General features: G+C 55.1%; 1 protein-coding gene across 20 annotated transcripts in view; it reads right to left on the bottom strand.

Moving 5' to 3' along the window:
• CASZ1 (castor zinc finger 1) overlaps nt 1-25,283 on the bottom strand; it is a 156,556-nt gene that overhangs the window by 105,798 nt on the left and 25,475 nt on the right. For 12 of the 20 annotated variants that reach the window (XM_082416743.1, XM_082416736.1, XM_082416744.1 and 9 more), the window contains 2 exons: nt 10,921-11,075; nt 10,492-10,653 (listed from right to left, as the gene is read on the bottom strand). In XM_082416743.1, coding sequence (XP_082272869.1) covers nt 10,492-10,606 — 115 coding nt within the window. In that variant the 5' untranslated portion in view covers nt 10,607-10,653; nt 10,921-11,075. Of the gene's footprint in view, nt 1-10,491; nt 10,654-10,920; nt 11,076-14,702; nt 14,806-25,283 lie in introns of those variants that run through there. The other 8 variants (XM_082416740.1, XM_082416731.1, XM_082416734.1 and 5 more) reach the window with 3 other exon arrangements.

Below are 25,283 nucleotides of genomic sequence, written 5' to 3'. Positions count from 1 at the left end.
CCTCTCATACAAACAGAACCCAGTGGGCCAATCAAATCCCACAGGTGGGGGGAACTTGCTAAGTGCCAAGACCAGCATGTGCCAGATGTGGCGGAAGCAATGGCTTCCACTGATGTTATAACAAAGGCCAGGTCCCAGGGGCAGAAGGGAGGCATTCCACCCAGAGTCTGCGAAGGAGCCCAGGAGGAGAACACATCCCAGCCCACGTGAAGGAGGGAGCAGACGCTGGCGTCCCGGTCCTTGCGCCTTCTCACGGTGGCAGGATGGTGACGTGGGCTCACAACCAAAGCCCAGTGCGCTACAAGTGGGCACAATCAAGTGGGGGAGAGGGAGACCCTGCCTCACCGCAGCTGGCATCAGAGGCAGCAGGGGCAACCACGCTGAAGACCCCTGTCCTGCTCCCCACAGCTGCCTGGAATCGGAGGCGTCACCCCCACACGTGGCTCCCCTTGAGAACGGGCACTCGCTGAGAGTGGGGTACACTGTGCTTCCCTTTCACAGGCTCTCCTCTGCTCCTGCCCCTTCGAAGCCGAGCACAGGAGGACAGGCTCCGGAATGCCCACTGAGTGGACTGGCCTCCCAGCCAGAGTGGCAGGCCGTGCCCTGCTGTATTATACATTGTATTCTTCAGCCATTTCCTCTCCCCTTTCTCAAACAGAACTTTAACACAACAGATTAGGAGTAGGTCTAACAGCAATACGGGGGCAGCTACCCCTCATTCAGCATCTAAGGGTCCCAGGCCCTGTCGCAGGCACTCTAGAGATGACATCCCTGCAAAGAAGGTACTACCGTGCCCATTTTACAGGGGAGGACGCTGAGGCTAAGCGTGGTGAAGTGACAGCCACACATCTACACAACGGTGGGCCTGACTGCAACTCAGGTCGGCCTGGTTCCAAAGTCTGTCTCTCTCCATCACACATTTCTCCCAACTAGTTCTCCCGTCTGACCACTAGATCTAGGCAGGGGCAGGCCCGGCTGACCTCTTTTCCCCTGTTGCTCTGTACTGGGTTCTCTGGGCGCCGGTTTAATGTATGCCAAGTGTAATGTAGGTGACAAGCATGACCCCATTCCCAGCCACCTGCCATGCCCTGCTCGGATGTCCGAGGCCTGCACGGCCACAGCAAGCTGGAAGGTCTTCCCAGGAGGAGAAGCAGGAGTGAATCCGACCTTCCGAGGCAGTCCCAGTTATCATGTCAGTCAGGAAGGGCCTCCCTGCCCGCTCCCCTCCCGCTTGCTTTGCTCTGCGGGGGGTGGTCAGACTTCCATCCACTGGGATAAGTGGAATTCCTCTTGGATGAGGAGCCCTGTGGCTTCTGCTCACCAACTTCCTTCCCAGCTTGGGAATGTGTTGAGAGCAGCAGTCCAGGCCCCCGGCAGAGGCTGCAGGAGTCCTGCTAATTAATTAGCTCTCCATCCTCCCCAGGTGCTCACCAGACACAACCAGATGGTCCCAGCGACGCGCCCTCTACCGCCATCCTCCCCTTGGAACCACACGGCATCTTCCCCTCAGGCTCCCCTCCGTTTTTCCCTTCTGTGTTGCAAAACCCCGAGAGAGCCCCTTCTCCCCTTCTGCCAGGCCTGGGCCCAGATGGCCCCAGATGGGCAGGGAGGACAATGAGAACCCTGGTTCAGGTCTGCAGGACTGAGAGTTCTAGGTGGGGCCGAAGTTCAGACAGGTTCCAGTTTCTCCTCCTGCCTTCAGTCAGTTCAGTTAGGGAGCTGGAGTGGGATCGGTGCGGGTGGGACCCAGGGCTGAGTCTGCCCCTATTTCTTGGAAATGTTAAGAGATGGCCCTACATCCAAGAGACTCCAACTTAAAACCCCAAACAAATAAGGCCTGGCCGGTACCCCCTCCCCCGCAGGAGGGCACCTCATAGAAGCTGCTCCAACCAAAAGCAGAAGCCCACTGGGGCCTCTACAGCACCACGGACATTCCACTGGCTTTCTGTTGGCACCTCTAGGTCCGAGGAGGGGTGGTGGCCTGCAAGGTGCATGGCTGTGCCCTCTAGACGGCCAGCCTGTGCAGGCACACTGGGCCCAGGCAGGGGTGCAGAGTAACAGAGCAGTGGGGTCCCAAGGGCAAGGAGTCGGAGTCAAGCAAGGCTGGAGCCGCAGCTGAGAAGCCCTGGAAGGTCCGAGGCCCAGGAGGCGGGATGGCCCTCTGCAACAGGTCCTGCTTCGGGGGAGACTGCACAAGGACTGGAGCCCAGCATCGCTCGGCAGCCCGTGCCCCGGTGCCAGCAGCTGTGTGACGTGGGCTCTAGCTGGTGACCCTGCTTCACTTTTCTGGGCGTCGGTTTTCCCACATTAAAAATGAGCCTGAGCTGGATGATCCTTGGGGTGGCCGGGAGCTGGTGCACGTGGTGTGATGGGCAGAAGGCCTGCTCACAGTTACGCTCAGGACACGTCCGCTGAGATCATGACTGTTGTTGTTATTTTCATAAGCATCACTCTTTTTGATTCGAAATATTCTGTAAGCTTCCTTTCAGACAGCGCTCCAAAGTAATGGGGAAGATCTGAGCTTACAGCACAGAAAGCCACATTTCCTGAATTTTTTATGCCCAGAATCAAAACTAGTGAGGAGAGGGTAATGATGATTTGATCAGAAGCTGTGAGGGGTTTGGCCGGGTTTCGTGAGCCCGAGTGACCCAGGACTGGCCCGCCCAGGATCCAAGAGGCACTGACCTCAGAGCTGTCAGGAGAATGCAGACAGGTGACCGGCTCTTCTGGGCCCATCTTCGTGGGGATGATCTTTGGGGTGAAGCATCTTTATCTGGGGCAGCAAGGGTTAATGCAGGGCTGGGAGAGGCCAGGCAGCACGGAGCACTCCCTGTTTATTAATAAGCTATTTATCACCAGCTTTGCTTTTAATGCCATTTGGGCTTAATGTCGTTAATGAAATATAAATACCCAGGCTAACGATGTCGGTCAGAGGCAGCAGGGGCAGCAGACGGCTTGCGAAACAGGGCCAAACCGCGGGGCACGCTGCGGAAGAGGCTGAGAGCTCGGGAAGCAGAAGAGGTTCCCCCCGGCTCGGCACCCCTAGTCCCCTTCTGCTCCCACCACAAGACTCCCCAGCTGGCTGTGCCGGGAAAGGCTGGGAGGAGGGCAGCCGGGGCTGGGGGAGAAGAGGCCTCCCTACACAGGATGCTGTTAACTCCTAGAGGACAGAGCGGGAGCCAGAGCTCGCACCTCAGGGGCAGTGCCCACCTGGCATCAGGCCCCTTGGCTGCAGGAGCTGGACTACCACCAGCTGGCAGCAGGCCCCTCTCGCCGCCCTGACTTCTCTGACCCTGGCAATGGAGCCCGGGTGAGAGAGGTCATGAGAGGGAGCAGTAAGGACGCCATCACATCTTCCAATAAAGACGCCCCCCCACCCTTGGAGTGACATCCCAGGCAGCCTGGTCCCAGGGGATGGCACACCCTCCCTAAGAAGCTGGCAAGGGGCTGCTTGGCAGCCTTCAGGGTAACTCAGAGAGGTGGGCAGACGGGTATTTCTGGTCAGTGCCCCGAGGCCTCACAACATGGAGGTGGCCCTGCAGGGCAGGCTGTTGTCCCTGACCTCGTGCCTGACCTGGCCTGGCCCCCTCCCACACAGGGAGCCATCCCTCCGGCCTCTCCCTGGGCTCAGAGCAGATGCCCTTAGCGGACGACCACCTAACCCAGATGACCCCAGGAACTTCAGGCCTCGACCTCAGGAGACGCCACGGACTGTTCCCAGACGACAGCCTCACCTGGCGGAAGTGGCCCTGGGACTTGCTCCCCAGCCCGGGGACCACAGTGCCTTTGGAGGGAACTTGGAGTCCACTCAGCCAAGGGCTACCTGGGCCCAGACAGAGGTGGGAGACTTTGGCAGGTGGCTGACCTTCGTTCCATCCTCCTCTCCCAGTACCGTGGTGAGGGGGTCCTTGTGCCCCAGCCCCACCCTGCTTGCCAAGCCCCCAAGCAGCCCCCCAAGGGCGCTGCCTCTTCCAGAGGGAGCTCCAGGCTGTTCCAGGGAGGGAGTCCCACAGCCTCTGGCCCTAGGTGCTCAGGGTTGCCTGAGAAAACGCAGGACCACTGGCAAACTCTGAGTTTCAGATAAACGGCGAATACTTTTTTTAGTGTAAGTATGTCCAAAACACTGCATGTAACATACTTACACTGAAAATGATTTGCTGTTTGTCTGAAACTCAAATTTCACTGGGCATCCTGTATTTTTATTCGCTAAATCTGGCAATGCTCTCCCACTCCTCAGCAGGTAGCACCTGGCTGGTGGGGACGGTTTCTGGTGGGTGACCAGGACTGCAAGGGGCAGCGAGGGAGAGCAGAGATCCCCGCCGTCTAGGGACAGCAGTCTCCTTTCAAGGGGCCCTGTTCGTAAGTGTCCCCCACCTGCCCTCTCCCCTCACTGGTCACTACTGCACTGCCCAACACCATGGCTCACCTGTGGGGGTCCCCTCTCCCCGCACCCCCCAAAGTCACCTCCATGTCCCCAAGGAGTACAGGACTCATTTGCTGGGGCTTGGCGGAGCTCGGCTCAGCGGCTAATCCCCTGGGTGGCTCCTGTCAGATTATTAATTAGCTAAAGCAGATCGGTCCTGGAACAACATGCGCTTGGACTTCAGATAAAGCAGCCAGGGAAGCCGGGCCGGGGGCGGCTTAAAGCGACAAGACCCCGTTTCTGAACTGCTCCCCGAGGTGGGGCTGTGCCGGCCGGCAGGGCTGGGGCAGGGCGATTGCTGACAGCCCCTCTGCGCTCCTCATGTCTGCTCAGGAGAGCACCTCGGAGGGGGCTCGGGGGTTCGTGCAGACGCACCTGGACAGGGGCGCAGACGGCCCGTGAGAGCAGGAGCCAGCCACAGTGGGTCTTGCTTTTTAATAAAGAGCTTGTGCCTAAGCAGATCATGTCACTCAGAATTCTTCAAAAAGCTTCTTATTCCACTCGGGGCAAAAGCCTGAGTTCTCACGATGGCTCCAAGGCCTGCAGGATCTGGGGGCGCCCCCGCCCGACCCCCTTGACCTCACACGACATCTCCCCAACTCCAGCCACACCAGCCTCCCTGCTGTCCTCCAACGTGCCAGGGGTGCTGTCGCCTCTGGGAGCTCACACTTGCTGTTCCCCAACGGGAACCCTCTTCTCCCAGATATTAATTAGGGTGGCTCGCTCCCTCACTTCCTTCTGTCCTTACTCAAAAGTCACCATCCCAGGGACGCCCTCCTCAGAGGCCACACCGAAGCTGACAAGCCATCCACCGCCACACACACTCCCTATTCTATTCTATTCCCCAAACGTGCTTCAATTTTCTCCCCGACACACGTCCCATCCAACATCTACTTTATTTCTTTATCTCATTTATCATTTGCCTCCCTCCACGAAAATGCTAATGCCACGAGGACAGGAATTCTTGCCTTGCTGGTTCACTGCTGCAGTTCCGACCCGGTTTGTAGTGTCATCAAGCATCAGTAATGCTTGACAAATAGACGAAAACGAAAAATGAATGACCGGAGGTTAGAGGTCAGGATCTGGACCACCACCTCTTCTGGCTCTGAGTCCCATGTGGCTGAGCCCTGGCCGACCTCAGTGGGCTCCCCAGACACCCATCTTTCCCCCCCCCAACCCTATTCGAGCCCACCCTTCCCTGGCTCTGCAGCACACCAAGTGTTACTTGTATCCTGGTCCTAGCATCCCCTAGATGCATTTCCAGGTTCTGGGCCTCCCAGGGATGTCCTAGGGGACCCATCTCCTCGTCACCCCAACCCCGCCCTACCAGCTGGGACTGCTACTCTCTCTGCCCGGGAAACAGCACGGGGTGGGACGATGGTGACGAGGGGGAACACCAGGGCTCCCAGCTGCTGCCCGGGCCCAGCTCTGCTGCCGGCAAACTCCTGGGCTTGGATTGTTTTGACTTGAGTCGGTGAAGCTGAAATATTGAGTCACAACGGCCCTAAACTTCATTACCAGCTCTCAACACAGATTACTAAGGGAAAAAAGTTGCTTTTAATTGCTTTTCCCGATTAGCATTTCTGGAGAAGAAACTAGTGATTAATTACACCTTCCCTCCCCTCAACCGCCCAGGGCCACAGGGGTCCCAAGCCCAGGCTACCAGAAGAAGGCTCAGGGTCAGAAAAGGCTCCTGCTCCTGAAGGGCCAAGAAACCAAACTAAAGTGGGTGGTGAGCGGAAGGTGGGGACCATCCCCAAGGCTGATTTAACAGAGAACCAGCAGCTGACGGTGTGGGGAGGCCCGGGGGGGCAGCTGAAGGACTTTCTCCCGGACCAGGACTATACCTGGGTGGATTCTGGAATCAGAGAGGCCAGGGACACCGGGGGAACACAGAACGGGGGAACCTGAAGATGTGCAAGAGAAGACGACGCGTTCCCAGCCACTGGGACTCCCCTCGTGTGCAAAACCTGCCGTCGCTTCTCCAACGCCAGCGTGTTCTCCCTGTGGAGGCTCCAAGGTCACAGGACGGAGGCAGCGCTGAGTGCTTCTCCCCTCGTCCACGAGATGTTAACCCTCCCAAAGCCATGGGCCGCTGTCCCCTTTGGAGCGAGCACATCACCCTGGGTAGCTCCAGGCGGGCAGGCGCTGCCAGCCTTGCCCAATCCCTCACCCCTTGGGTCTGCACCTGGTGGAACCCAGGGGCTTCCGACGCTGCTAGGAAGGCGGAAGGCACAAGGGAGAACTGGGGAAGGAGGCCCAAGGCAGGGATGTCGGCAACACCAGGCAGAATCTTCACACAGATTAGAAGCCAGAAGGATAAGTAACTCTTCCCACACCACCTCCCCATCACGTCTCTGTCCAGTACAAAGTGGCTGCGACCTTGGAGTCCACTGATCCAGGGTGTCACCCGGTGGCGGGGTGGAGGACAGGGGCCCCCGCTCCCTTCAGCCAGCACCTCCCTCTCCAGATCCTGCCCGTCCACGCCTCCACTGCCGCTGCAGGCTCTGGAGCGGCCAGCCCCACACCAGATCAAAGCCCTGGAGGACGGAGTTAGAACTGTCCAGTCCAGTTAGGAGTGAAGGCCATGGATCTAGTGCAGGCCATGGAGGCAGAAAGCAGAAGAGCCTCCCATGCATGCACGGACACACAGGCCTGCCCACCCAGACGCACCCTCCCCCAGGGCTCAGCCCAGTGTTCTGATGCCGGCAGACACACCCAGGAAGACTGGCTGACACCCCCTTGGAGCCAGAGGCACCAGCTGCGCGCCTGGGACATCCCCATCACCCCCCGCACGACGTCATCACCAGCCCGCCCCTCTGCTCCCTCCCGTCACTCCCCCTGAAGGTCAGGCCTCCAGAGCTTTCCTGGAGGGCTGAGCTGGCCCATATTGCTGCGAATATGTTGCCAGCACGGGCAAGTCCTCACTGGGGCCTCCACAGCCGGCCGTGACAGCTTCACACTCACTCCAGCCAGGCTCTGGTTGCTGTCTGGGCTACGCAGCGCCCACCCAGGGGGGTCGGGGATGGCTTGGCTGTTACAGCATCGCTGCTGGGACTGCCTGCCTTGTCCTGGCCCAAGCAGATGATACCAGGGCCCAGGAGAGCGGAGCCTCAGCTCAGGATCCCTGGAAAAAGGGACAGTGGCCTAGGTCAAGTCTGATGAGGTACCTACGGCAATTCACACTGTGAACTGTGGAAAGACTTTCCATGTGGAAAGACGGCCAGGATCCCTGCCCATGAGCTGGGGCTGGACACTGTGCTGGCCGTCTGGAAATGAGGGGGTCTTAGACAAACCCATTTTTCAGCTCTCAAAGCTGATCAACTGAGGTTCTGTGCACCCAGGCACAGAGATCACATTTAAAGCCACAGTGAGAGGAACTATATGAGCTTCTAGGCCCAACCTCAGACCCAGCACAGAACCCGTGGAGCAAAGGCACAAAACAGGCTTCAGTGCAGCACCTTAGGGCCAAAGGACAGTGAGCTGGAAAGTCCCTGTTGAAATCGGTGCCAGATACAAGCAGGCCTTGGGCCTTCCCTCCACATGGTGCTGACCCAGGGGCGCCTAATGCACTCCAGCAAGCTTTCTTAGCAACCAGCACAGCGCCCAGGGTGGTGCTTCTCCCCTTGGCACTGTCAGGTGAGAGAGGAGACACAGGGCCAGGCATCGGGGGCCTGGAATGCCAGAGTCACCCTGGGGTCTTGTCTCTTCTTCCCCCATTCAATCCATCAGCAAGACTACTTCACTCTCCCTTTAAACACACATGGACCCTGCCCCCTTCTCCCCATTTCCCCCTTCTGTCTCAGCCACTTTTACTGATGTCAAATGGAGGAAAGGAACAACAACAAGAACAAAAACCTGTCTGTGGGACATTCCCAGGTGAAGAGAAAGGTTCCACTTGGTTCCTAAAATCACCAAAAGCCCCGTCCCAGAATTTAACCCGGTGGCTGAGTTCAGACTCTCACGCTGGCAGCTGCCTCCTCGTCTCTGCCCGTGCTGCCGCCAATCCGTTCTCCCCACGGCAGCCCCAGCCATCTTTTTAAAACAAAATCAGATCACTTCACCTCCCTGCTTGAAACCCTCCAGCAGCTGCCTGTCACCCAAAGAATAAAGTCCCAACTTCCCCTGGCACATCACGTCCTACATACCCCAGCCCCACCCCATCCACCTCCCAGCACTGGGGCCTCTCTCTGTCCACTGAGCTCCCTGAGCTCTCGGCCTCAGCTCCTCCAGACTAGTCCTCCCCTGCTGAAATATTCCACCGCTCTTCGGATGGCTGTCCACTTCCTATCCTGCCATCTCAGCTAACTGTCGCCTCCTCCAAGGAGCCTCCTCTGACTGCCCAGTCACTTCCCAACACCTCATCCATTTCCATTCCGCACGAATGATTTCCTTGTTGCTTTCTGTGGGTTTGTTTGTTGTCCGCTTACCCAACCAGAACTCTATGAGAGCCGGTCGTCTTGTCACTCTGTTCCTAGTGATCGGAAGACACCAGGCCCTCCGTAACTGTTGAATAAACATAACCAGATCTTCTGTGGCGTAGCCAGAAGTAGGGAGAATCTGAGTCAGACAGGATCAGGCCTGCAGACCAGGCCTGAGCACAGACTTGCCCCAAGCCCACACTCTGGTGTGGTGAGGCAGGCCACCTCTGAGGCCATGGGTCACCCCTGCCACACAGGACCCTAGCCTGTGACCAAAGGGCCGGGTGAGTGAGAAGGGGCTCGGCCATGACATTCCCACTTGGAGCCCTCTGAGTTCCCAAGCTTCATTATCAAGCCCGAGATGGCCGGTGCCAGGATGCGGGAGTCCCAGAGGACTCGTGGAGCCCATACCCCATGCCGGGTGCAAATCCCAGCTGGCACGGCCCCTGGGAATCAACAGTGAGTGGAAACTTCAGAAAGGGAAAAACTAATGGGCGTGTTTTGCCGAGGGAATGAAGAAAACAAAAAGCCTGCCACTGAGGACAGAACCGGCAAACACTGCCCCCTGGAAAGGGGTTCCACAGGCACTCTGGCAACCTGCTCGCGCACAGGGTACAGGGAGCCGGGGAGACCATCCAGAGGCTCAAAGACGCGTGGGCTTGCCATCCTAAGACCTGTGATCATCAAGGAAGTAGAGTCGAGCAAGAAGAGCCCAGGAAGGAGCAGAGAAGTACAGGTGCCGGTGCTGACCCAGCCAGAGGGCTGCACAACCAACAGTCTACACGGCCCCATCGCCATCAGGGGACAACAGCCGTGCATCTTAAATGTGGATGGACCAGTTCCCGGACGGTGATCGCATTCTGGACACCAGGAAGAAGAGTCTCAGACACATGATTGCTCCACCACAACAACCAGAGGCCACATTTACATCTGATTTGCAAATCTCTAGGCCTTATCCAGGGTTTCTGCTAGTTCCAGAGGTGGCATGGCCCGAAATGACCAGGACTGCAGCTCTGGGGACCACTCAAACCCCAGTGGGCACCAAGGCGCCCATCTCTGCAAGTGCTTCCTCCCTGCAAGTTCAAAGTCCAGAGTTGCAGCACTTGGCCACTGGAGGGAGGGGCAGGACATGTCTGCCCTTGGCGCCCATGGGAGGGAGAGCACAGGTGGGTGAGCTGGGGCTGCGGACTCCAGCCTGGCACACACAAGAGAAGCAGCCCCCAGCCCTGCCCTCCCAGCCACGCTCTAGGCCCTCAGCCTCAGCCCCCACCCTAAGACGCTGTCCATCAACTTTACCAACGCCCAACCCCTCTGGGCCAGTTCCCTCCGGATCTTAAGAGAATATTGACTAATGATCAATACGTGGTAAGTCACCTGTTGTGTGTCAACCCTCCACCCCAAGAACTGCCAAGTTTGACACCTGCAGGTAAATATCTGACAGTACCAGACCTATAGACTACCCACCCCAGGCGTAAGTACCTGCCTTAAGCAAGGGCTACTTCTGAGCCGGGGTCAAAAGATACCTGTGGCCTCTTCTCTAAGGAGGGTCCTGCCTGGGCTGGCGCGCCACCAGGAGAGCCCCAACAAGTCATGCATGAGCTCAGAGCAGAGCAGGAGCCGCTGGACACACAGACAGGCTGGACTTACCGTTCCCAGAGGTGATGTTCATAAATGACCTGACACGTAGCTCCAGGAGTAGTGTCTGCCAGGGCACAGGCCTCACCCGGAGTACCTGCACGCTGCTGGCACCATTCAATGTCATACAATGGTAATGCTGGGAGAATTCTTCAGGGTCAGTTATTCCAACCTCTTTATTTTACAGGTGGGGAAACAGAGGTCCAGAGGGGAAAAAGCAGTGAGTTGACAGTACAGCCAGGGCCAAAATGCAGATATCCTGTTCCTAGGCCCCGGCTCTTTTCTCGAATTTGCAAATTCTCACTTTCACTTGGGGTGGCTAAGCTACCACCGCTGAGAAAGGCCTACGCAGTCCCTCCCCTAAGAAGGAAGCCCTGACCTGGTCAATCACAGCTCCCACCCACGTTTCCCAGTGGCATCTTGGGAGTGGGGAGCAGCTACCTTTGCATCCCAAGAAGCCGGGGTCCGAAGTCCATTCCAACACACACCACAAGAGTTGCAGGACCCCCTTCTACAGGATGGGTCGACGCCGTAACAGCGGGAAAGGCAGGTGGGCTGGAGAGGGTCTTTGCCTTCACTCAGCGAGGTCTGTTTACCTACCAAAAGGAGAAAGGAAAACAGATTATTAGGCTACAACTGAGACCCACAAAGCTACTCAGAGAGAAGGACAATGGAGGGTAAGGTTCGGACACCTTGCCCGGCAACAGGCCAGCAAGGTAAGAGATTCTTGGACCTTGCCTACCAATCTGCAGATGGCATTGCCGTGGTACATGCCATGCCTGACCCTACAACAAATGCACCCTTTGCACAATTATTAGCCAACTGCTATGCAGTCGTCGCACCTAGTAAAAGAATCAAACAGGTAGAAACAAAAATAGGCCAATCAGGTGCCACCCCAGGTAACAACAGAGTGATCACACCCTAGATTTGGCACCTGAGGTGAAAGGTCAGCCTGACAGTGAATCAAGCTGACACTGGAAACCAGATCAGACCCACGCAACCAAACTAACCCTTGACCTCCCCAACCTCCTGCTCCCTCCAGACTTTCCCTCCACCAGCTCCCAGCTGCTCCCATGACCCCCTGATGGCCTTATGGAAGTCTCTAAAAATGGAATCAACAGGTGTCCCCGTAGCTACCAGGATGGTGATTTTGGCTACTTCTCTTTCTTTCCCCCTCCCCACTCTGGTACTGTGACCTTACATCTCATAAAAAAGAAAAGAGGGTGAGATTCCATTGTGATAGGTGTTGAGCCAAAAAAATGTGGCCAAAAAAAGTTGGTGCCCTGCTACCGGCAACCTTTGTGTCAATTTAAGCAAATATTGTGGTGTTTCCATGGTGATTCCTGTTTTGAATATCCACTACACTCACTTTTTAAAGGGCTTTTCCTGTTTGCGTTTCAACTTCAAACCTGTAAATATTTTCAGCCTTTTTAGAAAAATTAGCCCACGTGCATGCAGACACAGACACACCGCCACCAACCTCGGCACACCAACCTCCCAGGCCTGGAGTCCCAGCCTCATGGATGTGAGAGTGGGGTGCAGGAACCCCGAGGGCGCTGTCCGTCTGCTCGCACACCCACCCTGCGTACAAGGCTGGCATGAGGGAAGGTGGCGGCTGAAATGCCAGTCCTTTCCTTCCCCCTCTGCCAGGGCACTGCAGTACCCACAGCGCCTGGTCTGTGTATTCCCAAAGCCTGTGAGTGGGCTCGGCCCCGATTCCACAGTGTGGCACGGTGTGGGCAGCTGCCTGGCAGGTTCTCCCACTTGGCCCAGCCCCTGGATCCCCTGGGGCCTCCCTGGAGTGCATGAACCCCTCCTCTCTTGCCTCCCAAGGTTGGGCCATGAGTGGAAGGGGGAGTTGGTGCTTCAAAGGCAAGAGCTTCCAGCATCAGCTCCACCCTACCTCCGCTCTGGGCAGTGCCACCGAGACCAGCTCCCCGGGAGAAGCATCGGGGAGGGCCTGCAACAGTGGTCCCGGGCTTGGAGCAGCCCAGGTCCCACCCCACCCTTTAGCACCATACAGGGTTAACAGCGGGTTTCCTGGTTTCCATGGATTCCCGCCAGGCCCCTAATGTGAGTTTCGTGTGATTTGGGGGAAGTGGATTTCCTTTGTTTTCCAGTTTGGGAATATTTTTTTCTTTAAAAAAGAGGAAAAAACACTTTAATGGGAACTTCAGGGCCACTGGGAGACTCACTCCTCTGGGCTCTGACACTCCCCTGACTGTTGGTCCAGAATCCCCAAAGCCCGGGGCAGCCCACCCACCGACCAAACATCTCTGAGCTGGAGGAAGGGGTGCCTCTGACCACCTACAGATCCCCACCCCCAGAACACACTTCTGCTGGGGGCGGGGTGCTCCACTCCCATATCCCATCAGAATGAGCGCTACCCTACCTGACAGCCAGCTGCTTATACAGCCGGCTGACACTCCCCCCGCTTCCAGGCATACACGTTTCCCCAGAGAAAAGACAAAGAGCTAGAAAGACCAGAGTCTGACCACACATAAATGGTGAACATGAATGATACCAGGGTCTTACGTCCTGGTCAGAAGGGGGTTCCAGTTACAGGGGAAGAGGGTCTTCCAGACCCTGGTGGGGTCCTTGTCCGGCCTCTGCCAGCTGACGAGGGGCCTGCCCAAGGCAGAGGAACCTTCTCAGCTTTGGCATCAAGGACAACTGAATAAAGGGTGTGTCCAGGCCTCCTCCTCCTCTATCCTCCTCACTCCTGCCATCCTCCAGCCCTGCCAGGGTGCGGCCTTGCTCCAGGACTTGTCCCCATCCAAGCAGCCTGACCCAGTTACCAAACCGGGGCGCAGGCCACAGGGCCTGTCGTGGACAGGGCCCTCCCACAGCACAGGCCCCAGGGCCACGGCAGCAGCAAGAATCCTGGTCAGTAGGTGCACAGCCCAAAGGACGGAGCTCTCTGGCCAGCAGCTCTGGGGTGAAGGGGTGAGAAGCCAGGTGCAGGCACGGAAGTAACACTGGGCCAAGAATCAGAAGATAGGGGTCTCAGTCCCAGTTCTGCCGCTTAAGTCACTGTAGGCCCTGGGACAAGCCATGTACTCTCCCCAGGGCCCATCTCCTCGCCCGTCCAGTGGAGATAACACCTTCTTCCCTCCTACCTAGCAGACATGGGGGATCAACAAGAGACGTGAAAGGCGATAAGAGTGTTCCAGAAACGCTCTCGACTAGCAGCACCCTCTTCTTCCAAGTCTCTTCAAGGTAACCTTCCAGAATCTACCCCAAGCAGGCCCATATGCCCCTCTACTCTGCTCCTCATGCAGCCTTCCCTGTGGCATTTAAATCCATACTGGACTAAAGTCATTTGTTCACAAGTCTGTCTCCACCATTGATTTTTAACTCCTCAAGGGCAGAGACCAGGTCTTAATTATTGTTGCGTCCCCGGCATTTAGCACAACAGCTGGCCCACGGTGGGCAGTGTGTTTGTGAAACTGAACTAGTCCCTGATTTCATGTCAGAATCAGATGGGCCTGGCTCAGCTTCATCCCTCTCCTCTGACAGAAAACTTCATCACCTATTTTCACGCTCCCTTCTCTTTAGCTTCCCTAAGCCCCAACCTGTGTCCTGGGCTCTCCCGACTCCTCCATCAACACCGTGAATTAATAACTTTCAGGTTCAAGGAGACCGCTTGGTTACTTGACCCTTCTCCAGCTGATTCCAGTAAGAATTGACTGAGCACCTACTATGTGCCAGAGAACATGCTGGGAGTGGAGGGCACACCCTCTGCCAATAGGCTTATGTGAGAAGTAATGATATTCTTTTTCTGGACGCCTTCTATTCGCCAAGCAACATGCTGAGTGCTGTATGATCTCATTGAATCTTTACAACACGAAGTAGGAAGGATTTTGATCCCTGTGGCTAGATTAGGGAGGGCAGGCACAGAGATACGAAGGGACTTGCCAAAGGTCACACAACTCGCAAGTGCTGGACCCAGGCCTGGACTCGGGCTGACAGACTCCAAGGCCCAACTCACTTGAAAGTTCCTCTTCATCCCCACCCATGACCTCAGCACCCACCCACACCTCATGCTGTTTCCCCTCCTGAATCTCAGTTCTCCTGACCTCCAAACAGGTCTCCATCAAATCCCCCAGAGCCACCCAAAAGCACTCAGAGATCACAACCAGAGGGAAGGCAAAGGCCAGGCTTAGGCGCTTCCTTCCGGCTGGGCGGCAGGTTGGAGGGAGGTGAGGCCTATGGTGACGCACCTGGTGAGCAGGAGGAACCCCTGGATCCACCTGGTAAACAGGGTCCCAGTTGTGGGCGTGACCTCCTGGCGAAAGAGGGGGCTGAGCCACCCAACGCTGTCACCTGATGGGATAAGGACAAGGCAGCCAGTCGGGAGAGGGCCACTCTAAGTCAGGAGGCCCTGTGGGCACGGGACAACTTCTATTTCTTCTCTCCAGACAAAGGGTAAGCTAAGTGGCTTTACCCGGGGGGTGGGTGGGTACACAGAGATTTCGGCTACCTCCCCCAAAGCGGTACCTCCTACTGCAATGAACACCTGCCTCAGAGATGCAGGACTGAGAAGCAGGGCCACAAGATCCCCTGCTTTTCACTGGATGAATGTGCAATGGGGGGGGGGGGGCGGGGTGGCACCCATCATCTCCCCAAAGGCGAGAAGACACTGGGGGGGTGGCAGGAAAAGATCTATACCCGAGAGGATAAAGGGGTGGAAGATCAGGCTGGGCGGGGAGAGGACAGAGCCCTAATGAGCAGATTTCATAAACCACCTGGAGTGAAAACAAAAGCGCAGACGTGCACATTGCCCAACTTCAGGGCTGTATGGAAAAGGGAAAAAAAAAAAAACAACAATAAAAAAATCCACATCTTAATACAAAAATCCTACATGATGTGTCGTGGCACGAAAGTGTTTTTCACTGCATTTTTCATCTGTGATCTCACACAGCCTACGATGGGTACGCCCAACGCAGCAGGTATTTGATGGTACACAAACAGGGCAAACACATACACAACCAAAGCAAGGACAGCAAATATTCAAATTGGTCCAAGCTGGCATCTCATGGCTTCAAGTGGCCTCTGGAGATGGCTACGGTGGCTCCGAGAATGGGCCCCTTTAGATTCCTGAGAGAGGAATAAATGGGGCAAGAACACAGCTCAAATGGAAAGAAACATGTGGAGTTGTGAATTCTCAGAACTCCACCGGCGGAACTCCGGGCCAGCTGGTTATGTGGCTTTCTGCACTTACGGTGCTGCCCTGCTGCCGACAGGGGCCAGAGAGGGAACCCACACACCAGAGGCCCCTCCTGTGTGTCACTCACCCCACAGTTACTGTCTGTCTCCTTTTTGCCCCACCCCTCCCCCTTTTTAATTGTTGGATGAGTTTACAGAGCTGTGTGCCAAAAACAATCAACTCTAGGGAACGGAGTTATACAGAAAAGGGCGTGTCACCAGAGGGAGACGGATATCCATGGAAACCACCACCTTTTCACAGTAGCCTAGGTAAAGCCAGTGGGAGGGGGGCAGTGTGGGCGTGGGCTCATAAGCTCCACCCAGAACAGGGCCCCGCTTAATGCTGGGGTCACTGAGGAGCTGAGGGAGCCACGTCTAGTACAGAGGGTCAGGAAATAGGGTCAGCCAGAGACCACCACCAAGGGCAGGGCTGTTGGAACTCAAGTGTGCACACACACACTCGTGTGCACACACATGCCACCCCACCAGATCACTGGGACAGCAGTGGTTTAGTGCTTTAGTGTACAAGCTTGGGAGCCAGGCTGCCAGGTATGAGCTGCCATTTATAAGCTGTGTGACCCTGGGCAGACTACTTTAACTTCTCTGTGCCTCAGTCTCCCCATCAATAAAATGGAGATAATAATAGTACCTCCTGCATACGGTTATGAGGATAAAATAATGTATTATGTGTAGCATGCTGAGAAAAGTAACTGGCACATAGTACGTGCTATAAGTACTTAATAAATAAAATCAATCAAAAGGGCTAAATGAAGAGAACGGGGGAAAGGTTTCCAGCCTCTGCCCCTGTAGAGGAGGAAAATAATAATAGTTCACATTTATTAAGTACTATGTACCAAGGACCTTAATACATTAATGCATGTAATCATCACAAGAATCCAATGAGACAGTTTATTATCCCAATTGGACAGTCGAGGAACTAAGACTCATAGAGGGATGTGACCCACGCAAGGTCACACACCGGGAAGTGATTTGAACCCAGGCCTGCCTGACACCTGCGCAACACGCTGCTTGGCAAGGAGAGGGAGAGGGAAGCCGGTGGGGAGGAAGCAAGGGAGGGATGATGAGCTTCCAGGAGGTTCTCTTTCCAGACTGGACTTAGATGCACAGCAGTGCAACCCAGATGCGTTTTCCCCAAGCTTACAAAGGAAAACGGAAATCCTCCAAGCCAGTGACTGCCGATGGAAGGAACAAGAAGTAGGGGAAAGCTGAGATGGCCAACGGGCTCAGGTATCCACATTCCTCAGGAGGTCCTGTCCCAGTCCTGACCCCAGGAGACAAAAGATGCTCTCCAGAATCAGGAGGTCCTGGAGGGGAAGCAGCAGAGTTTGGGGCCCACCTCCCATCACTGAAGGCCCAAAGCCTGGGAAAGGTCCTACTTCTGGGTCAGAATCCTGTGAACAACCCAAGCGTCTGCCTTCTAAGAACTTAGGCAGATTCCTGCAGGGGACAGGGCACAGGCGAGGAGAGCCTAGGCCTCCCCTGTGGCGAGGCCGGGCCCACGGAGGCCCAGGAGGCCTGGGAGGCTGAGAGCTGCAGTCAGAGGCTGTCCACCCTGAGCCGTCTGGTTCTCACCCTGCTCGGAGACAGAGGTCACACAGGCTTGGTGGCTCAGCCCTTTCTGCCATCGACCACCCAAACTCATTCAGATATTTCCTCTCTCCCTTGCTTTTTTTAAAAAATTTAATGTTCTCTATAATTCATCCGTCCCAGAAGATAATCGATAGAGCCCGTAATGAAAATCTGAGCCATATTTTATGATCCGCTGCAAGCAGAAAGGGCCACATCAGCAGGTCCGGTTTCGGCTCTCCCTATCTGTCTTGCCCACTGCCCCGGGGATTACTTATCCAGCCGGCCCTGCCCACAGCCCCTCACCCAGGGCTCTGCCCTTGGCCACCCAGGAGGGTGTGGACCGCCCAGCTGGAAGAGAGGCTTGGACCACCACCCCGGCGTCACCCCGGCACCCCGACGCTCACTCCACGAACCCCAGGCACAGGATGGTCACCCGCCATTCCAGGGTCTTTCTGGAGCTGCCCCCGACCTGGGACCCTGGTATTCCCTCCCTGGAATCTCACAACCCTCTTCAGTCAGGGCCCTTCCAGAAGCCTGAAGACCCTCACCAGGCCCTGGAGGTCTGCGCAGGCCTCAGGGAGCCAGGCCAGCCCCAACCATGGCATTCGCTCCCCACCAAGAAAGGCCACCCGCTCCTGGGGGGTTCCCTGGGGGTGCTCCTAGAACACCTGGGACCCTCGGGTCAGTGGAGGCGGATCACGATTGCTCATTATTACTACCTCGAGCACATCCCTCCTCTCCCTGGTCTCCGCCCTGTGAGGTGAAGGGTGTGGATGAGCCAGCCTGAGGGGACGCACGGGGGGCTGAGAGGGGCAGCCCCCTCCTGCTCTGACAGGGCCCACTGGGGGGGAAACAGAGCCCCGTCCCTTGCCCTGGCACCACCGCTGGGAGCCAATCAGCAGGTGAGGCCCTGCTCCTCCCAGAATGCCTTGCTGCCTGGCACCAATCAGAGAGCGGCACATCACCAGCGCCGGGAAGGGCGACCCCAGAGGGCCCAATCAGAGCCCAAAGGATGCTCCAACATCCCAGGAACAAAGACTGAAACCAATAAGAAGTGCGACTCAGCCATATCGTGGACCACTATGCAGCCATTAACAGACTAGTACAGAAAGCAGGAAACTGGGGAGACAGAACTCATATGACTCTATCGTTTAGAATGCTGTCCAGTAGAACTTTCGACGCTATCCAGTACAGTAGCCACTGGCCGTGTGTGGCTATGGAGCACTCGAAATGTGGCAGGTGTGACTGTGGAGCTGAATTTTTAATTTTATTTAATTTTAGTTTAAGTTTAAATGGCCACATGTGCCTAGAGGCTACTGTATTGGACAGCACAGGTTTAGAGAGAGAATTTCATCAATATAAAAAATTAAAAAGCCTATTATCTCAAGGCAGTAGAACAATCATTATTAACTACAATAACAGAAATAGTTAATGTTCAAGTATGCTGTGTGTCGGGCTCAGTGCTCAATATTTCATACAGATCATCACACTGAATCCTCACCACCCTCCAAGATACATACGATCGTTATCCCCACTTTATAGATGAGGAAACCGAGGTTGAACAATGTTAAGTAACTTACCCAGAGTCACAGCGCTGGGGGGCAAAGCTGGGGCTCAAACCCAGGTCACTCTGTTCACCTAACCTGTACTTTTAACTACACTACATGTTTAAAAATTATTTTCTTCACAGTTTTTTGTATTTCCCAATGAGCCATGAGCATGACTTACAATCAGGAAAAACATGTCTTTTTAAAAAAGACCTTAAAAAGAGGCAAATCCTTTTTCCCCAGGAGGGAAGTTTATGAAGAGATTACTGGGGCCCCTGGCCAGCTGGGCCTCCAGCTTTTGATCAGAGAAAGGCGAAGGCAGTGTGGTCCAAGTCCCCTCTGTCCCTGACCCTCCTATTGCCCAGATGCCCAGTACTCAGGAGGCCTCGGGCCCACAGACAATGCTGGGCCTAGGATCCTCCAGCAGCCAGGCTGCCAGTGGGATCCAGTTTCCTCCCAGCCCCACCCTGGAGTCAGTTCCTGACAGGTTTCTCAGCAGTTTTGCAATCATCACCCAGGTCTGCATCTTAAAGAAGGCAGCAGGCCATGGGGCTGTCTGCAAAAGGCAACACACACCATTCTTACCATGGACCACCCTTTCCCACTACCTTCTAGAACAGCCAGGAACTCGGCCAGCAACCAAGCCTGGGACATACTGTCTGCCCTCTGTGGGCATGGAGCGGCTTGTTTTTCCCAAGGGGGGACAGTCATTGCCCCCATTCACCCACTCTTGGGACTGCATCTTGGTTCAGAACAAGGGGGATGAAGAAATTCCCCTTGGAAGACTTCCCTGGTGGCGCAGTGGTTAAGAATCCGCCTGCCAATGCAGGGGACACGGGTTCGAGCCCTGGTCCAGGAAGATACCACATGCCGTGGAGCAACTAAGCCTGTGAGCCATAACTACTGAGCCTGCGCTCTAGAGCCCACAAGCCACAACTACTGAGCCCGCGCACCACAACTACTGAAGCCTGCGCACCTAGAGCCCGTGCTCCACAAGAGAAGCCACCACAATGAGAAGCCTGCACACCGCAACAAAGAGTAGCCCCCACTCGCCGCAACCAGAGAAAGCCCGTGCGCAGCAACGAACACCCAACGCAGCCAAAAATAAATAAATAAATTTATTTTAAAAAAGAAAAAGAAATTCCCCTTGAAAAGTCCGTGATGAAAGAAAAAGGCCCAGCAAGTACTGAGCCCAGCTTGAAATGGAATCAGGGAGGATTCTGAGTTGTTTTTGCTTTTTTTCCATAGCACTAACCTGGAGGGTGGGGGACAGGGAGCGATTACCCCAGTTGATCTGGTTTCCATTTCAGCTTTTTATTTTCCCTGAGATGCACAGATAGTGCTGGTTTCGGGGTAGGCAGGATAAATGTCCTTACTTAGAAGGTTTTTATTATTATTATTATTATGGATTTTTGGTTCCGTGCTGTCTGCAGTTCTCTGTCATTTCCAATCTACCTTAAGTTCCCCCTGGATTTATATATTTATTTTTGGGGGTTGGTTTCAGGTGCTCCTAGTTTATCAAACAATCAGCCCTGTGAGGTACACTGGGTGTTTCCAGAAATTACATCACAAAAAATCATGCAGTTAAAGTGTAAGGGGGAAAAAAAAACATAGCTGGTGCTTAATTTTGTATTTTAATTAGCGACTTATTGTAAACGTAGACTTTTAAAATGGAGGCGCCTAAGCAAAGCCAGTAAACACGTTTTTCTAATGAATTAATTTCACCTCTTCCCTCCTCCTCTTCCCCCACCCCTCCTCCTCCTTCTCATCCTCGTGGCAAATGTCATCTTCCAGATTGTCTTTGCCCTCCTTTTTTTCTACTCCACTTCTTAGTCCTTGCCCAACACATATTAGAAAAAGAATACCCTGAAATAACATCAGGAACCCTGGCACCCAGGACTCTTACAGGAGCCCCGGCTTGTATGACCACGGAAGAAGCCTTGATAGTGAGGGTCCTGGCTGAGGACCCAACGTGAAGTCTGTCGCGGTGCCCCTTGCTCTGGCCCCAGCCCTGCTTCACTGCTGCCAAACCCCTCTCTGCTGGGTCCCAGAGATCCCCCTGCTCCTGTCAGTGCCCTAAGCTCAGGAAGGGAGAGAGGAGAAAGCCCAGTGCAGTGCTGAGTGCCAAGGCAACAGGAAGAGGGTGGAGTCGCCGGCCACCTGGAGCCTGAGCAGGAATGAGGTGAAGAGACCTGGAGAGAGAGGGAAGCTCCAGGTGTTGTGAAACCCAAGAGACCTCGGGTTGCCTGGAGGAAGGAGGAGATGGGGCACGGGAGGGAAAAGGAAGAGGGAACACAGAGCCAGAGAAAAAGAAGCCGAAACTAGAAAGGTCTGTCCAGGTCACGTGGCAGCTCAGAGCAAGGACACATCCATCAGTCCCAAGCACCCCCTGAAGGGTGCTCTACCCCTCATAGAAAGTTCCCAGCTTGGGGGACAGGGGGCAGTGAAGGAGGCTAATTTGCCTCTTTCGGTCTAGTTTCTGGGAGAGAAGGCTGAGGATGGGGACAGAGTTCCCTGCTCCATCCCAGGAAGGGGAGACAAGCCTCAGATGTCCTAGAGAAGGGAAGACCCCCCGGAAGCTGCTTCTGCCCATCATCACAAGTGGATACCACGGGGCGCCTCAATGTCGCTGTTCACTGGGGCACATTTGAGCCCTCCTGTCACCCCAGAGGCCAGGCCAGCTTAATGAGGACAGGTGTCCACCCAGAGCACCGGACAGGAGCACGCCTCCTTCTTAGCGCTCCCAAAACAGCGCAGAGACGCCATGGAGAAACAGGTTTGCTTTGCAGACTCTCTTCTGGGGCAAGTCAGGGTGTTCAGTACCGTGGGCAAAACCCCACCCTGGCCATTTTTATTTCGAGCAGGAAGAACTGTAACGCTGGGCTCAGGAAGGGCTGTCATTTACCTGCTCCTGCCTCATGACCACACTGGTAGGGGAGGGGGACACTCAAGAAGGCTCTAGAACACCTGGTGGCAGAATCCTGACCCCTACTCCCTAAGATTCCCAAAGAAAGGAAGGAGGAGAGGAAGGAAGAACCTCCTTCCTCCAGGGAGGAAGGGGCTGGACCTCCATGTCATCATGCCCCGGTAGGAACCCGGACCCAACCTCACGACAGAGTCTGTTCGGTTCAGCTTCAATTGGAACGGAAGGCTCCCATCAAACAGGGGCCGGGCAGGGATGTGGGCACTGAGATTAGGAATTTGGAAAACCATCTGAGGAACCTGGCCCTGGGAAGACAGCAACGGGATTTAATACCTTATCCCGGCTGTCTGGTAAACACCCTGAAGCATCCCCACACTCCGTTAGGCAGCCTCGGATCCTCAGGTGTGCCGGCGACGGGCAGGTAGAGACAGACGTGGGCAGAGACAGGAAGGGGGGCAGTGTAGGCCTGAGGGGTGGAGGGGAGGGAGGAGCTGGCCTGGGAGGATGGGATGGGTGGCAGCCAAGCCAGACAGTCAATGAAACAGCTGACAGGTGCAAGGCAGGGGGGCAGGGAGAAGAGAAAGGTGAGCTGGGGGTTCACAATACTTGGGGATGCCACCGTCACACCCCAGGGGGCTCAGCGGGATGAGAGGCAGAGTCAGAGGCTTGTGGGCCAAAGACCTAAGAGTTCTGGCAGCCTTTTCTCCCACCTAAAGGAGAAACCCAGGCCACAGGCTCCTCCAAACCAAACAGGACAAAGCAGCAAGTGGGGGGCTAGCTTCCAGGGTTTACTGGCCACCTATGAGAGCAATCTGCTGGTATCCTTTAGGGTCACCCTCTCCCCAACACACGCACACATATACCCCATGCCGAAAAGAATGTCAAATCAATCAGAATGGACCTTCCTTCTACTCCAGGCTGGAGCTGACATGTGACAACAGGTGTTGAGAAGAAGCAGGGAGGGTGGGGAGGAGCCCTGAGCTACTCAGAGGGGGACCCGGCTCTCCAGAGATGGCTCAGGGAGAGTGAAGAGTAGACCAGAAGAGAAGAGGTACCCAGGCTGTTCCTTGGGGTCTTCCGGGGCAAACCACCTTTGCTGTGATCCAAGCACAGAGGTCAAGCCTGCCACCTCTACCACCAGGCCCAAGCAGGCCACACCACTAATCCTCTTTTCCCATTTCCATCTGCTCCTTGATATAATTACAGTTTTGGATTGAAATCCACCCAAAGTGTAACCCCCCTGCCTCCTGCCTGATGCACTCTCCCTGCTCTCAGAGAATCGGGAACCATTTCCAAAGCTAAAAGACGCACCACTTTTAAATGTTTTCATCTCTGGTTTCTTTCAGCAACACTCTCAAAGCTGTCCTGGCCATCTCCACTAGCACTGGCCCTCCCTCTCTGCCCCCTCAGAACCACAGGGCCTCCCGTGTTCCCAGCAGTGGGAAGGAAGAGGTTCCTGGCCTGTTATGGGTCCGGGCTTGGAGTCCCTTGCCTTCTGCACATCCTCTAAACCCCACGATCCCAAGAAATCCCACCCATAGCCCCTTGATCCAAGAGCCCCAGATGGAGAACTTTCCTACTCCAAACATAATCACACGGAACGCTGGCCCTGCTGCTGGAGGCCGGCCTGACCCTCAGACATTTCCTACCACCCAAGTCAATGCAGACCCCTCTGCTCCAAATGCGAGCCTGCAGGCCCTCTAGGAGCCACCAGGAGAGGCTGGGAGCCTGTGCCCACCCTCCCCTGCCCCAGTGCCAAGTTCCCTGCAGCCCGAGAGCAAAATGCTAACACCCAGAGCTCACACCGCCTGCAGTCAAGGGAAGCCTCAAGTGTCTTCTGCCGCCATTTCTGTTCCAGTTTTTCAACTCTGGCCTTGCCAGTATCAACAGTTTGAATCTTTGCATTAAACACACACGCACGTGCACACACACACACACACACACACACACACACATCACTCTCGAACAGGGAGCGAAAACACATAGAGAAAAACCCCACAAGACCTAGGGCTGGGGCTGGAAACCAGCGTCACTGGCTCACCGTTTCCCCCGCACCAGGCAGGCAGCTAGAGAACCAGGGCAATACAAGCTACAGACCTCGCCAGACATTAGACCACTTGTTCGGGTCCCTACCCTTTGGAAGCTGGTCCCCCAATGCAGCGCTTTGGGCCATTGCTGCTGATAATTTTTCAGAGATAAACAAACCGGTTTGGATAAAACAAGAACCAACCTGAATTCTTTACCCAAAACTCAAAATGAAACTCTCTCATCATCCCTTTCCTTCCCTTCTCCACCTTCCTGTGCTATCATCCAGTTCCCTAAAATTCAGACAACTTGATTTTTTTAAAGAAAATTCAGTCCTCTAGCCTTTTTTGTTCATGGACACTACCATTTGGTCCAACTTGAAGAAATGCTGGCTTATTGAAAACATCCTTTGTCCAGTTTCTCAAGTATGCCCGGGTCAGAAAGAAGAATGGAGAAGGGGATTGTGCCGGGGAGTCTCTGCCAGACTGGTGTCTGGCCTGGGTCTTTTTCCCTGGCTCTTTTTAGGCTCAGTGTCTTTCTTTCACATTCCCATGGCTCCCCTAAACCTGCAGCCCCTTTAAAAAGGGTGTTGTGTAGACTGGACACCTGGTCTACCCCTCCTTTGGAGTAGCAGAGGAAAGAAGTTGCTCAGTTCCCCTTGGGGGTTCACCAGGTTAACTGAGGCTCAATGTCAAGACAGGAAGGAGGCCAAAGGGCAGAGAGGAAAGACACAGCCCTGAGGTCTGAGGCCACGTGTGTCTCCCTGCAGGCTCAGTGTGTGATGTGTCTGCTGACAACCATTGTCATTCATGCCTGACACACCCTCACCCACCACCCCGTCCCACCCAATCATACGCCCCATGTCCCCCCAGCCTCTCTGTGGGGCATTCTGCTTTATGCCCTAAGCTAGTCTGGAACCTCTGCCAGGGCTCCCGCCTCCCAAGTCACCATCAGTGGGGTCTGCTAGGTCCCTGTAGCTAATTTACACCCGTCAGGGTATAAAATAGCAGAGGCATAAATGAAAAGTCCAATTTCTTCAAATTTGCATTGTAAAACCATCCTTCAACTTCCTTGAAATAAATTTTACTATTTTATTAGTGCAAACAAAATGGTAATAAAACACTAATACAGCGCCTTGTATCCAGGGGAAGAGCTAAAATTAACATAGAGCGAGCAGTGTTTGCTATTACATTCAATTACCTTTTTACTTGAGATTTACATTCTCATCCCCTTAATCTCCATAGTAGTGGCTTCAAAATCATCCCTCCCAGGCTCTGCCCTTCCGGAGCCACCACAGCTGGAAGCCAGGCCTCCTGCCCAGATGGTGCTCACGCTGGGCATGGCGCCTGCCCCTTTCACCACAGCTGCCTCTTGTCACAGGGTACCACTTCTCTCCCCTGCTCTTAATTTTCTCACGTCTCAGCCTCTGAGTACTCAAACCAAAGGGCTCTGACACGAGCCACATTCAGACATGCAGTTATCAGTAAGCAGGTGCACGGGGCATGGGCCGG

This window comes from Balaenoptera physalus (genome assembly GCF_965194825.1).
Source record: "Balaenoptera physalus genome assembly, chromosome: 1".
Taxonomy (NCBI): Eukaryota; Metazoa; Chordata; class Mammalia; order Artiodactyla; family Balaenopteridae; genus Balaenoptera; species Balaenoptera physalus.
This window is presented reverse-complemented; position numbering and strand designations above follow the sequence as displayed.